This window comes from Malaclemys terrapin, chromosome 3 (genome assembly GCF_027887155.1).
Source record: "Malaclemys terrapin pileata isolate rMalTer1 chromosome 3, rMalTer1.hap1, whole genome shotgun sequence".
NCBI classification, from domain to species: Eukaryota; Metazoa; Chordata; order Testudines; family Emydidae; genus Malaclemys; species Malaclemys terrapin.
Genome location: NC_071507.1, coordinates 56,888,389 through 56,901,658, shown reverse-complemented (window position 1 = coordinate 56,901,658; position 13,270 = coordinate 56,888,389). Strand labels below are relative to the sequence as shown.

General features: G+C 45.6%; 1 protein-coding gene across 1 annotated transcript in view; it reads left to right on the top strand.

Moving 5' to 3' along the window:
- The window catches only part of PLB1 (phospholipase B1), a 123,751-nt gene that overhangs the window by 85,020 nt on the left and 25,461 nt on the right, over window positions 1–13,270 (top strand). The window contains 7 exon segments of the mRNA XM_054021455.1: window positions 295–360; window positions 719–819; window positions 3,576–3,657; window positions 4,084–4,188; window positions 6,210–6,305; window positions 7,317–7,388; window positions 10,891–10,968. Coding sequence (XP_053877430.1) covers window positions 295–360; window positions 719–819; window positions 3,576–3,657; window positions 4,084–4,188; window positions 6,210–6,305; window positions 7,317–7,388; window positions 10,891–10,968 — 600 coding nt within the window.

The following is a 13,270-nucleotide window of genomic DNA, read 5'->3' as shown; positions in this document are numbered from 1 at the left end:
CCCTCAGCCAGAGATGAGGGGCCCATTGGACATTGACTCAGTCTGCTACAGCTCAACAGGGAGCTCTAGAAAAGCCAAAGTTGTACTCAGCCTATCTTCATTTGAGGGTGGAGTAATGGTATAACTGAGCCACTTGGTTTCTGGAAGGGAGCAAGAACATTCCACTGACCACAGCCTAGCATAGCGGAAGAAAGGGGATGGGAATGAATACCCAGCGCAATATCTTTTTGTTGTCTCAAGCCATTTGTGAGCCGTCATTGGCAGTAACTCCTGCTTCTCTTCTTTTTCGATGAGAATTACTATTCAGCTGTAAATTTCACCAGCCGCATTCAAGAAGCCCTCGACATTCTGCATGCAGAAGTAAGTGGTTTTAGTAACTCATTGGTCAGCATTGCTTGTTCCTTCCCCAGTTCTAGTAGCTGTGGGGTAGCCAAGGGGTGGCCCTTGAACCAAATGTATCCCAATATGTTCTATAATGCAGGCTACACTGCCTTCATCTCTAATGCTGAGAGATGGCCTGACAAATGAGACACCAACATACAACCCGGGGCAGGAGGAGGGAAGGTTCAGTCAAGTGAGGTGGAGAGGAAAGGTCAATAATTGAGTAGTTAACCAGGGCAGGAATGGGGAGCTGCACTTGTGCTCTGTGCTTTAAAATAAAGGCATTGCAATTTGCATGACCAGCTCCTGCCAAGCAAATCTCTGACTTTCCTTTCAGGTTCCCAGGGCTCTGGTCAATCTGGTTGAAGTAATGGACCTCCTCCCCTTGAGGCAGATGTTTCTGGATAACCAAGTACAGTGCCCCACACATCTCACTGAGTAAGGCAGCTTTCGCCTACTCTAGCATCTGCGGTGACTCTCAGTGGGAGAAAAGACAAAATTCGATTCCTTACTTCTCTATGGAGGAAACCTGGGGAGGGTTCAGGTTCCATACTGTAGGCAGGGCCGGCTCTAGGCACCAGCAAAGCAAGCAAGTGCTTGGGGCAGCAAATTTGCAGAGGCACAAGAATCCAGCATGGGAGCTGAGAACCAACAGGGAGCCCTGGGAGCAGTAGTTCCTTGGTTAGCTCCCTGCCTATAGAGCCAGCCCTGGAGTAGGGAAAGAACTACATTTCCCAGCATTCCCTCGGCTGCAATTAACAGGAAAGGGAGGGGGAAGGAGTGTGGAACTGAAACCTCATGCTGCAGCTTGCTGTAAATGGTAGGGACAGAGCCAGCCCTAGGTTTTTTGCCGCCCCCCACCCCTGCATCCCTGTGTTGCCCCAGCCCTGGACTCTCCCCTGCCCACACCCCCTGCTGCCTGAGCTCTGGCCCCCACCTGCACCCCCCTGCTGCCCCATCCCTGGGCTCTCCCCCCCCCCACCAGCACCTCCTGCCGCCCCAGCCCTGGGCTCTCCCCCCACCCGCACGTCCTGCTGCCCCAGCCCTGGGCTCTCCCCCCACCTGCACCTCCTGCCGCCCCAGCCCTGGGCTCTTCTCTCCCCCCCCCCCCCTGCACCCGCACTCTCTACCGCCCCAGCTCTGGCCCCCACCTGCACCTCCTGCCACCCCAGCCCTGGGCTCTTCTCCCCCTCCCCCCCCCCCGCACCTCCTGCCACCCCAGCCCTGGGCTCTCCCCCAAAGAAAGAATTGGGTGGACTAAATGGACAGTGCACCTCTCTATCTGAAGCCTAGCAAGGGAGATCCCACTAGAATTTAAAATGAAACGTAAGGGAGGGGAGGCTCTACTAGGACCTGGGCAGCTTTAGATACAGTACCAGGCACGTAGGAGGATTTACACTTCTGAGCCATGGAAGCAGAAACTGACTTTTCTTTTCCAGATTTAGCTAATATTCAGAAAGGGAATCCAGCACCTGCCTTCCAGATTTGAACACCCTCAAAATTCAGGAGTGCTCAAGCTCAGTTTGGGCAGTGTTACTTCATTTCTCCCAAATCAAATATACTGATCCACTGTAACTTGCTGTAGAAAAAGTAGAATAAATTGAGCAAGAAATGCTTCCCAGTGGTTATTATGACTGGAATTGCTATTTTCAACAGCCATTGCTTTTTTTTATTTATTTATTATTATTATTATTTTTTTTAAGTTTTAATTTTATTTGTTTAAAAGGAAGACAGTGATATTGCCTTGGCAAATTCCCCATAGAAACAAAGAATGGAACAAAAGAATAATAAAGGCACCTCAACTTTTCCTCATTTATGTAGGACAGTCTTATAATATGCATCCAGATATCCTTCAATCACACAAGCTGAAAATTGTTCCACTTTACTGCAGTTCTGTAACCATATGGGAACCAATCCTGTCTGTGTTCTGTGCATATCCAAAATTCCTGCTGAATGACCCGCCCTGGGAGCGAGTTACCAGTGACCCAGGGCTGGGGCAGCAGGAGGGTGCAGTGGGGTAGGGGGGCAGCCAAATTTTTTTTTGCTTGGGGCAGCAAAAAACCTAGAGCCGGCCCTGACTGTAGGGCTGCCCTGGGGAGAGTATGGGTAATAAGTGATATGCCTCCCTGGACAAGGGTTATGGTTACAGAGGGTAGGGCTCCTTGGGCAAGGGTTGGAATAATAATGGGTAGAGCTCCCTTAGCGATGGTTAGGGTATTAATGGGTAGGGTTCAAGAGGATAGGACTCCCATGCTAATGTTAAGGTTCCAGAAGGTAGGGCTCTCAGGTCTAGGGTTAGTGTCCCATAAAGGAGGGCGAGGGTTGGGGTAATAATTGGAAGAGCTTTTCAGGCTAGGGTTAGGGTTCCAGGTGGCAGCATTCCCCAGTTTAGAGTAAGGCTCTCCATGAGCGTTAGGCTTGGGGCTGGTAGGGTTCCCTGGATTTGATATGGGTTTTGGCATTAGGGTTCTTTGTCTGGTGGTGTCATTGGAGTCTGTTGGGCTCCCTGGGGTAAGCCTAGAGTTATAGAGGATTGGACTCCACTGGCTATGGTTATAGGGTACATCTACACTGCAGCTGGGAGGCACAATTCCCAGCTCAGGTTGATACATTTGCTAGATCAAGAAGAGCTAGCACACATACATCTGCCCAGCTTGGAATTGCATGTCCCAGCTGCAGTGTAGACATACCCTTAGGTGCCCAAAGATAATGGGACATAGAGTGACACAGTGCAGTGCATATCACCTTGAAATGCTTAGAGGTAGCCAAACTGATATGTGAGCTGCACCACTCATGTAGGGCAAAGGGGCAGATAAAACCATGGCTTTAGATTGTGCAAGATGGCAAAGACCATCTGGCACTCTTATAGAAAGGGTAGTACAACTCTACCCCGATATAACGCTGTCCTCGGGAGCCAAAAAATCTTACCGTGTTATAGGTGAAACTGCGTTATATCGAACTTGCTTTGATCCACCAGAGTGTGCAGCCCCACCCCACCCGGAGCACTGCTTTACTGCGTTCTATCCGAATTCGTGTTATATCAGGTTGCGTTATATCGGGGTAGAGGTGTATATAGACATCCAGCACTGCTCCCAGGTGGTGTGGATGCCAAATGGCAATGGGTGAGTGTCTCTTGAATCTACACTCTGCTCTAATGCTGTATGTTTCTCTCACTTCTGTAACCTCTTCTGCAGAGATCTGTGTAGTTGTGTTCTTCCAGTGACAGAAGCGTCACAAGAGCTAGCGATGGTGATGGAAGCTACCAGAGCCTACCAGGTACATCTGCCGGGATGAGTGCAGTGGCTTTGCCTACAACTGAAGCAGGGCAGAGGGATATCCAGCAATCTGTCTGTTGCAATTTATAACAACATATACAAAAAGTGCCCATCTACTATTCTGGGTACCTTTGTTATTATTAAAAATATCAGTGTGGCAAAATCAGCAGGAAAACTCTATCCCTAACACAAACCCATAAGTGGGACTTTCCTCACCCAACCTCCATCCCTCATAAACAATCACTCCATCATGTTTCAACCTCTTCAGCCACTAGGGCAAAAAAATGGGTTTTGCCATGTGCCCTGAAGGTCTGTGATCCCTGACTGTGTCAGCCCAAGGGTGGAAGTGCAGCTACATGCCCTACACACCATTTAAGGGTGACAAAGTGGTTGGTGGGTTGATGATGGTCTTTTTTGTCTCTTACAGAACAGCACTCGGAAGCTAGTGGAGTCTGGCAGGTATGACACCCAGGAGAATTTCACGGTGGTACTGCAGCCTTTCTTCCGAAATACCAAGATTCCTCTTCTTCAGGTATGACCATAGGTCACTCTCAGTAGTTAGGTTAGATGCAGGCACTCACCCACCCATCTAGAGTATATGAAAGTATCCGGGTTTGCCAGGTGCTCTTGAAGTTCCCATATGAATATAATTTGGTTTGGGTATATTATGTTGTTGGAATTCCTTGAACAGTTCCCAATACTTGGACTTACATAATTTATTTTTATATTGATTACTGTTTTAACCTTTGAGAAATGATTTAAAGATTACATGTAAAGATATGTTTATACACAATTGTTCAGCAAGGGCAGATGTTAGCTAAAAGTACAGTTATCATTATACTCTTATATTGTGCTTTTAATTAGTAGATTTCAAAGCACTTTGCAAAGGACATCCATATCATTATCCCCATGATAAACTGATTAATCAAGCTGCATAGAGAGCCCTGGCAGTTATGTTAGAGCTCTTAAAGCTGTCTGGCAATGACCCTCACTGTTAACTAACAGCATTGTCATCTCTTTCTGACCCATGATCTTACTCTTCTATGCCTGTGCAGAGAGAGGGATCTACATAGTAATCAGTCCAAAATGTAGTCTTAGGCAATGAGCCTTTCCCCTTATTTTTGGCAGTAGGAGCGGGCTCCAGTGCCTGTATGGTGAGTGAAGCAAGCTAGTAAATCTAAGAACTGACACAAATTTTTTTCTGAAACTTGAAAACCATTCACTGATTTTTTTTTTTTCACCCACATCTGCACTTCCTGATTTCAGCTGGAACTGGAAGCAGATGTGGTCAAATTCCAAGCAGGATAAGCTGTGGTATTATAGGGCCAGAGGGAACCAGAAAATGCCAGAAATAACTGGTGACAAGTTGCAAACGTTCAGCTTCTTCCCCTAACAAACCTTTTCTGAGACTGCAAAATTGGGCTGAAAAATCTCACAATCATAGGCTTTGATTTCTGCTCAGGTCAGCCTTTGTGAAAAGCCCTTTGTGTGGGTTTGGATACTGCCTAGAAACTTGGAAATGAAAAATAATAGACACAATTTGTTTCTGAAAAATGTTTAGACCTCAAAAATGATTTTCTTCCAGTTTTGCAAACAAAACCCCAAAACAGATGTTTTTCCATATTATATCCAAACTTGAAACGGGCCTGACCCAAAATCCTGGCTACAAACTTGGTGGAAGATCAGATACAGATCCAAAACTTGGCAGCGGGTCCTTACTTCTCTAATGAGCCAACCCAAAACGCTTGATCAAAACATCCTCAAACCTTGAGGAAGTTCAGTTCTGGATCTAAGCTCTGTGGCCTTCGTCCATCTAATCCAAACTCTTCTATCCACCCCTAAAATCTAATGAGAAAACCAATATCTTAAAACTTCCAAACCCAAACTGTTTCAGATATTACAAAATCGGTAATAAACTGGAGTTCTTCTCTGAAAGGTGACTGTGTGGGTGTACTCACTTGTATCTGCTAACTTCAGTGACAAACAACTCTTACTGCTTTTTATTCCTGTTAGCCCTGCAGAACTGACACTGCTGCAAAAGAGGGAGCTACAAGAGAAGGAATTTTTTCTTGTGTTCCTTCTTGTGTATCATCAGTGGACTTGTGTACTAACTTCCACCGAGCTATATCTGAGCAAACCCACTGAGGAGCACTGTGTGGTCTGTAGCACCCTTATTCCTGGTGGTGATCCATGAGAAGGAACAGGCTCACCTTCACTCTCCTATCCCAGTTGAGTTTGTGGCTGTGGCACTGGAGTTCCTAGAGAGAAAGACAGAACACAACAATGCCATTTTTAGAGACAGGATAGAACAGCACATTAAACATCTGAACTTTAAGGTGCTTATCCTTTTGGGGTTGGCCCATTGCTAGTACTTGGTGACCCTGACTGGTAGTACCCCATTTCATCTCCCCAGATGCCAGTAGGCCTTCCACATGGGAGTGTATAATGGGAATGCCATACAGCTACTACCGCTGCTCCAACTTCAGTGAACCAAAGTAATAAAGTATTAACAAACTTCTTGCACTCAGGTGTCTTTTGCACTTTCCTTTTTAGGATGGACATGCAGATATCTCCTTCCTTGCACCAGACTGTTTCCATCTGAGTCAGAAATCCCAGTCTCAGCTCTCCAGGGCTCTCTGGAACACCATGGTAGGGATGGCATGGACTTGTATATCAGGCTCATCAACCAGAACTGATTCAAAGTATCTGTAAAATCATCTCCTTTGTGTAATAGTTGTTACATTGGGGGACTGGGTGGCTCAGGCCACTGTTGATGGGACCCAGACCATTCATATTGAGGTCACCTGTTCAAATCCAGGTCAGTGTTAATTTAAAGGTCTCTTCCATCTGTTGGCTAAGTGGTGAACTGAGTTTGATGGGTCTCAGTTCACATCCTATTGGACAGGTGTCCACATCAACAAGAATGAAATCCCATGGAATGCACTAACTGGCAGTCTCCATGAAAGAGAAGTTGAAGACTGCATGGGCCATGGAGACTGACTGACCTACCTTCTCGCCTTCCAGGTTGGGGCCGAGGCACATTTGTGTGGCAGTGTAAGTGATGCTTGTACTGCTGGAGCCTCTGCTGTACCTGTTCTGTGGAGAAACAGAGGACTATAGTCTCCATGGCTGTCAACCCAGAACCTTTCATCTACTCTAAATTCACTTTTTAAAAGGAGTGTAGTCAGGGAGGATCCCGAGTTTTTAGCCAGGAGCCTCTGCAGTGATGCTCAGCTTTCCTTTTACCCATTGGCACTGTGTCAAGAAATGGAAGATTTATCCTCACTGCCTGTCGCAGTGGTTTGTGGTTGATGCCACGTTTCAACAGACATAAAATTAGACAAGAGGCCTTAGCCCTGGTATTCTGGTCAAATTCCAATACAGCTACTTCTGCCTCCCTAAATTCCCTCAGCAATATAGTATGCGTCTTTTCTTCCTGTTCTAAACTACTGCCTAGTGTTACTGTGCTCTGTAACACAGCTGCCATGTTCCTCCAAAGAAATGGCTGCATTTCAATCACAGGCAAATCCAGAGCTATGCAATTATTCAATTTAATTAAATTTGTAAAGCACCTTTGGATTCTTTAGGTTTAAAATTGCTATAGAAATGTAAGATGAGAGGACACAGCTATAAAACTAATCCTCCCCTTTTTTTCCCCAGCTTCAGCCTGTAGGGGAGAAAACGGACTTCTTTGACCCCAAGGCTAACATTACCCTGAGTTGCCCAACTCCGGTAAATACTGTCCCATTACAGAAGCAAGGGGTTGCAGTGGGTGGGTTCATGCCCTTTTCTTGGCAAGGATCCAGTATTTTTTGGAACAAGTCTGCTAAAATTCTGCTTCTCTGTTAACTATATGTGAATATCTTCTTGCACAATAGTTACTTCAGTGTTTCTGGGCCTTATACCATCTTACAAAAACTAACTGATAACATGGCTGGTGCGTGTTTAGATCTTTGGCCAGATTTTTAAAGATATTTAGATGCCTAAAGATACAGATAAACACCTAGTAGAATTTTCAAAGGGATTCAGAATGGATTTTCCCTTTGAACTCATTGGCAATTAGGTGCCTAGATGTTTTTGGAAATCCCACTAGGCACCTATTTGCGTCTTTAAATGCCTTTAAAAATCTGGCCCCTAGTGACTAATACTAAAGAGGCTGCATGTATGCTGTACATGTGTATGTAGTTTCCCCCATTGGGTGTATGGATCTAGGGAGTTTCATGTTTCCATCAACCTCCAACACATGCATTTGTCATTACATACCAGCTCAGCAGTTTTTTCTTTTGACAATGGTCAGCTGCTTCTCTCCCTTTCCCCCAGCCCTTTTTCTAACTTCTTAAAAAATTTGTGATGTATAAATTCTACTCTGTTGTGAGTTTCAGAACATCAGTGCATTCATGGATTTTTGAGCTGCTATATGACAATAGATGGCGATTCTACTAGTTTCTTCCCTCCTTTCCCTGTACAGCAATTACCTATCTATGAATTTCTAATGTGTCCCTCACCATCATCTGTGTTTGTCTGTCTCTCTCACCTACCTTCATTACATGAGTTTGAGCCTCCAGCCACTATTTAGTAGTAAAATCCCTATAGAGAAATCACTAGCATAGCTGATTTTTTGGAACATAACAAGAACTGCTGTAACAGATCAGACCATCTGTCCACCTGGTCCAGTATCCCACTTTGGGACATGACCTATAGCCGATGCGTTAGGTTAAGGTGAAAATAACAAATTTGGACAGTTGTGCAATGGCCAGGATTTGGGGAATTCTTTCCTGACCTCTGAAGAGATGAGTTTATGCCCTGGAGCATTAAAGTTGGTGATTATCTTTATCTTACCAAGGCTAACTATAAATGCTGTGAGTCAGAAGTTATCCATTCCTTTTTTAAAGCCACTTCCCCATTTTGTCTTCACCTCCTGTGACACTTTCTAAGGATATCCAGGATTGAGTCACCTTGTAATACCCCTGCCTCAGTGAGAGAGACACTTGTTGGTGCTTAACTGGGTGTCAGCTCTTTGACACCACCAGTCAGTGGTGTCAGTCTCCTTGGGGCTCTGCCAGCCCTTACTTTGCATGGCAGATTAACCATAGGTGCACCCCAATCCCTGAGCCCCTTTGAAGCAGTCCCCTGCAGTGTGAGCTACTGGACACGTGCAGAAATTACCAGGTAAGCTGTCCCCAAAGGAACAGTGCGTGCACCAGCTTGTTTGATTCAAGTGAGGATTAGCTCCAATATAGCAGCACAGACTGAGATATGTTTATAGTGAAAATAATCATATGTTTATTATCCAAGGCTAAGATATAAGGGGTAGTGAGTAAGGATAACAATGGAAACAGAAATGGTTACATATCAAACAAAAAGTAAGTAACTTTAGACTCTAAGAAGTGTGTTATAAACAGGCTTAACCCCTCATCATCTAAAGTTGCTTTAGGTGAGAGAAACAATCTCCCAGCATCTCCAACCAACATGCCTGGGATCCCTCTTTCATGAATGCAAAAAGCACTGTCCTGTTTGCTTCCTCTCTGAAAAATAACAAAATATCTCCTTGCATTTTTTTAATATTCTTTAAAGTTCATTTTTGGGCCCCAGAGACAGGACAACCTCTGTTGATTTAGTCTCCAGTGTCTTTTCATCCCCTTGTTGACTTCATATGTAAATTGAGGTCATATTATGTTGCTTACAATGCTTAATTTACAGAGATAGGATTTGTTTTCACCTATCTCCTCTTTGGAAAAAACCTGTTTTTCTCTTTGGTTGGTGACGTACTTTAAAACATATTTTCAGTACATATACACAATTTCTTAAATATCCCCTCTGCATACATGATGCAATGATTGAGGATCAGTATTTTATTTTATTAGAGACCTCGCATGATATTCTATATGGATAAATACTATGAAAGCAGTGTGCTAGGGGTGGTGAGTGTCTGGCATGCTAACAGTTGCTGTTACAGAACAGCAAACCCTTGGCCAGTTGGCATCGATGGGCTTCTGTGTCACACCCCTGAGGCAGTGGGCTCCACAGACTAACTGTAGACTGTGGGAGATGCTTCCTTTTTATCAGATCCAAATTTACTTGGTATTAATTTAATAAGACAGCCAGTTACTCTCCTCTTGTGGAAGAGTGAAAATGAATGTTGGATTTGTTTTTCCCTACGTCCCTCACAATCTGATATTCAAAACGCCCTGGAAACTGTGTTGCCTTGCCCTGTTGCTGTCCATTCTGGACCTATTTTGTGGATAAACAGGGTTTTGAAATGAGTCTTTAACGTGGCAAGTCCATGGCACTTTGTGGAAGCCGTGGGTACACGCTCACAGTGGCACTTTCCCTACTGAGCCAGCACTGTTGTGAAGGCTTCCCAATTGCAGTACAGTAGCTAAGTTACACTAGAGGCTATTTCGGGGGAGTTCCATCTGTCATTTAGTGTATCTGTTATTACATAAAATGACTTCAGATTCTGCTGTTCGTGGGCTCCATGTATTCTATCCCTTTGCTTCTCTAACTCAACACAGCAGAGGTTGTGTATGTGTGATTGTCATATATGCCAGGCTATAGAGACCAAAGGTCTATAGCAACCCATTTATAAGCATAATAGATTAATTTAAAGGATGAAAGTCTGCAAGTGGGGGGGTGGATTTCTGATCAAACTACACGCATTTCTGATTTAAATCATTTGGAATAACTCCGCTCTTTCAGTGGAAAAGTCTCTTCGACCCTGCACCTTCAGGTTCTGGGTTCTGTATTACAAGCTTAGGGACAATCATGCTATTCTCATTAGGGAGAAGCAAGCCTCCTGATGGGGTCTTTAATCTATGAGAGTCCATGTTTCCTCAGGTGGATGCTGGGTACCAAGACCACCACCCAAATTATACAGCCATTGTGGGAAAAGGGTGAGCTGTACATGCCAGGCTCCGCCCCGCTGAGGCAGGCAGAGCTGCCCAGGCTTCCCCACTCCCTATATTAGAGTGGATTACAGATCCAGACAGCCCTGACCACTCTTTGAAGGGATCTGATGTGTGCGGGTGGGCTGGACCAAAGTCCCCAGATCTGAATACCCCTAAATTTTAGGGGAGGGTGTTTGTTTCAAAATCCAGATCCACACTTTGTAGCTCAGGCCATCTCTAGATATATTATCTTTTGGCAGCAGAAATCCTGATCTCATTTGCTGTCTTCTGTGCCGTTGTTTGCTGCCTGATCTGTATTTCTCACCCTTTCTCTCCTCACTCATCAGCACAAACCCTTCCTGGGAACATACAGGAACAGCAACTACACATACCCACCTCTGGAACCTACTAACAAGCCAATTCAGGTAATTGCCTGTATCGCTTACTGTACATTACACATTCACACTTGGATGCAAAATTGCTCCTGTCTAGTGGGTGTTTTCACGTCATTTGGAATTTGTAAACGGTAATTTCTTACTAGGCTTTGAACATACAGATCTCCTCCTATGTCAACAAGTATTTAAATGCTTCTTTTTCAAGTGTTTTTTTGCAAACACAGTTGTACCAGCCAGTGCAGACTGGGAATAACTTTACTAAAACTGTTCTCAAGGGTATGTCTTCACTACCCACCGGATCAGCGGGTAGCGATCGATTTACCGCGTCTAGTCTAGAAGCGATAAATCGACCCCCGAGCGCTCTTCTGTTGACTCCTGTACTCCAGCGCCGCAGAGTCGATCTAAGCATGTTGACTTCAGCTACGTTATTCATGTAGCTGAAGTTGCGTAACTTAGATCGATTTCCCCCCCCCCCCCCACCACAAGTGTAGACCAGGGCTAAGTCATGACAGTAACAAATCCAGTCAAAGGACGCTACTGTAAGTCAGCTGCTCCAGATATACACAGAATTGGCAAGAGAACTTAGGACCTGTCAGCCCCAAAAATGCAGGCTTAGGTCACTTGTTTGAAAGGAGAGTTTATAGCCTCATCAGGCATCCAGCCACTAGAGGCAATGTATTTCCATGCACTTGGGCAGCTCTATCCAGTAGAGGGAAGTGGTGATAACAGTATGTTACATGAACTTGCAATATGTCTCCAATTAACATCTACTGGCTCTTAAATGAAGGCTTTACATTCCACCATAGCAGAGAAACTACAGCAGAGGAGTTAACATAACCAGTACAGAGCTAATTCCGGGTAGGAACTGAAGAAATGAGGTGGGAACCTGTGCTTGCCAGGCTGGAGGAGGTGTGGATGCCTCCTAAGATAGCTGTGCAGTTCTGTTGGTGTGAGTGTGGCTGGGGAAGATGATTGTCCAAAGCAATAGTCTGAGTGGCCAGTTAGGCCTTCTTAATGAGGTCACCACGGTTGTCTAGCTCCAAGTAATGCCCGGCTGGGACCTAATTTCCAAACAAAATAGTGTGAATCCCTGCGTCCATTACGGATTATAAATAAGGCTAAAATTTTGTCACAAGTATTTTTAATAAAAGTCATGGACAGGTCACGGGGCAATAAACAAAAATTCACAGCCCCTGACCGGTCCATGACTTTTACTATAAACACCTGTGACTAAATCTTAGCTGCTCTGGGGGCCCCAGAGGCTGATGGCTGTCCTGTGCTCCAGTGGCAGGGGCTGACAGCCCCCGGCCCCTGCTGCCCTGAGGCTCCTGACCTCTGCTGCTCCGACAGCCTCTGGGGCGGTCCCCATGACTGCTGGTGCTCTGGGACCGCTGCTGTGGGGCCGCCCCTAGGATCACTGCTGTTCTGGTGGCCCCCGGGGCCAGTTGTTCAGGCGGCCCTGGGGTCAGCCACACCGGCTGCTGCAGCTGCAGAAATCATGGAGGTCCTGGAGAGTCACAGAATCCATGACTTCTGTGACCAGACTCGCAGCCTTAGTTATATAAAGAACAACAGGTGGCACTAGCAAGTGCTGCTTCTGGCTGCAACTGAAAAGGAAACCACCATTCCCCCTCCCAGCTACAGTTCACAGCACCCGGGTTGCTTCTAGAAAGCTAAACAGAGAACTGGAGAAAGGCTTCCAGTTCATGATTCTTACACTTCAGTGACCAAGTTGGAAGGATCTCATGGAAGGGGGCAAGAGAGAGGCAGAGAAGGAAAAGGAGAGAATGGAAACTGCTTCTCCCCATTCCCTCCCCCCCACCCCAAAAATTAACCCAGCTGACCAATCCTGGGCCTTTATAACACCCTCTAACTGGATTGTAATCTCTCTGAGACGCACCACTGTGTTAAAGATGAGGGCAGCTACATTTGACTTGATTTTTTTCCTGCAAATCAGGTGATACCCTCAAGCTCTCACATAGCCACTGGTCAACATGGCGTTTGTCTGGGCAAAGAATGGACACCCCTGCCCCTGATGGGACTTGCCCATTGTATCAATTTATTTTCCTCACTGGCCCATCTCTGCTTCTCAGAATGCACTGCTGCTGCCGTTGAGAGGCAGTGTGGGTAGAGAAATGGGCATAGGACTGTAACTCAGGCATTCCTAGGTTCAGTTCCTGGCTCTGCTACTGAATTGGCACTCTGGCTGACTACCCATCTGTGACATTTCAGAGGATAACACCTATTCTGCCTCACATGAGTACTGTAAGCATTAATTAATAGGGTTGACCGGACTATCACAATTCCATTTCACGGCAACTTTTAAGGTTTT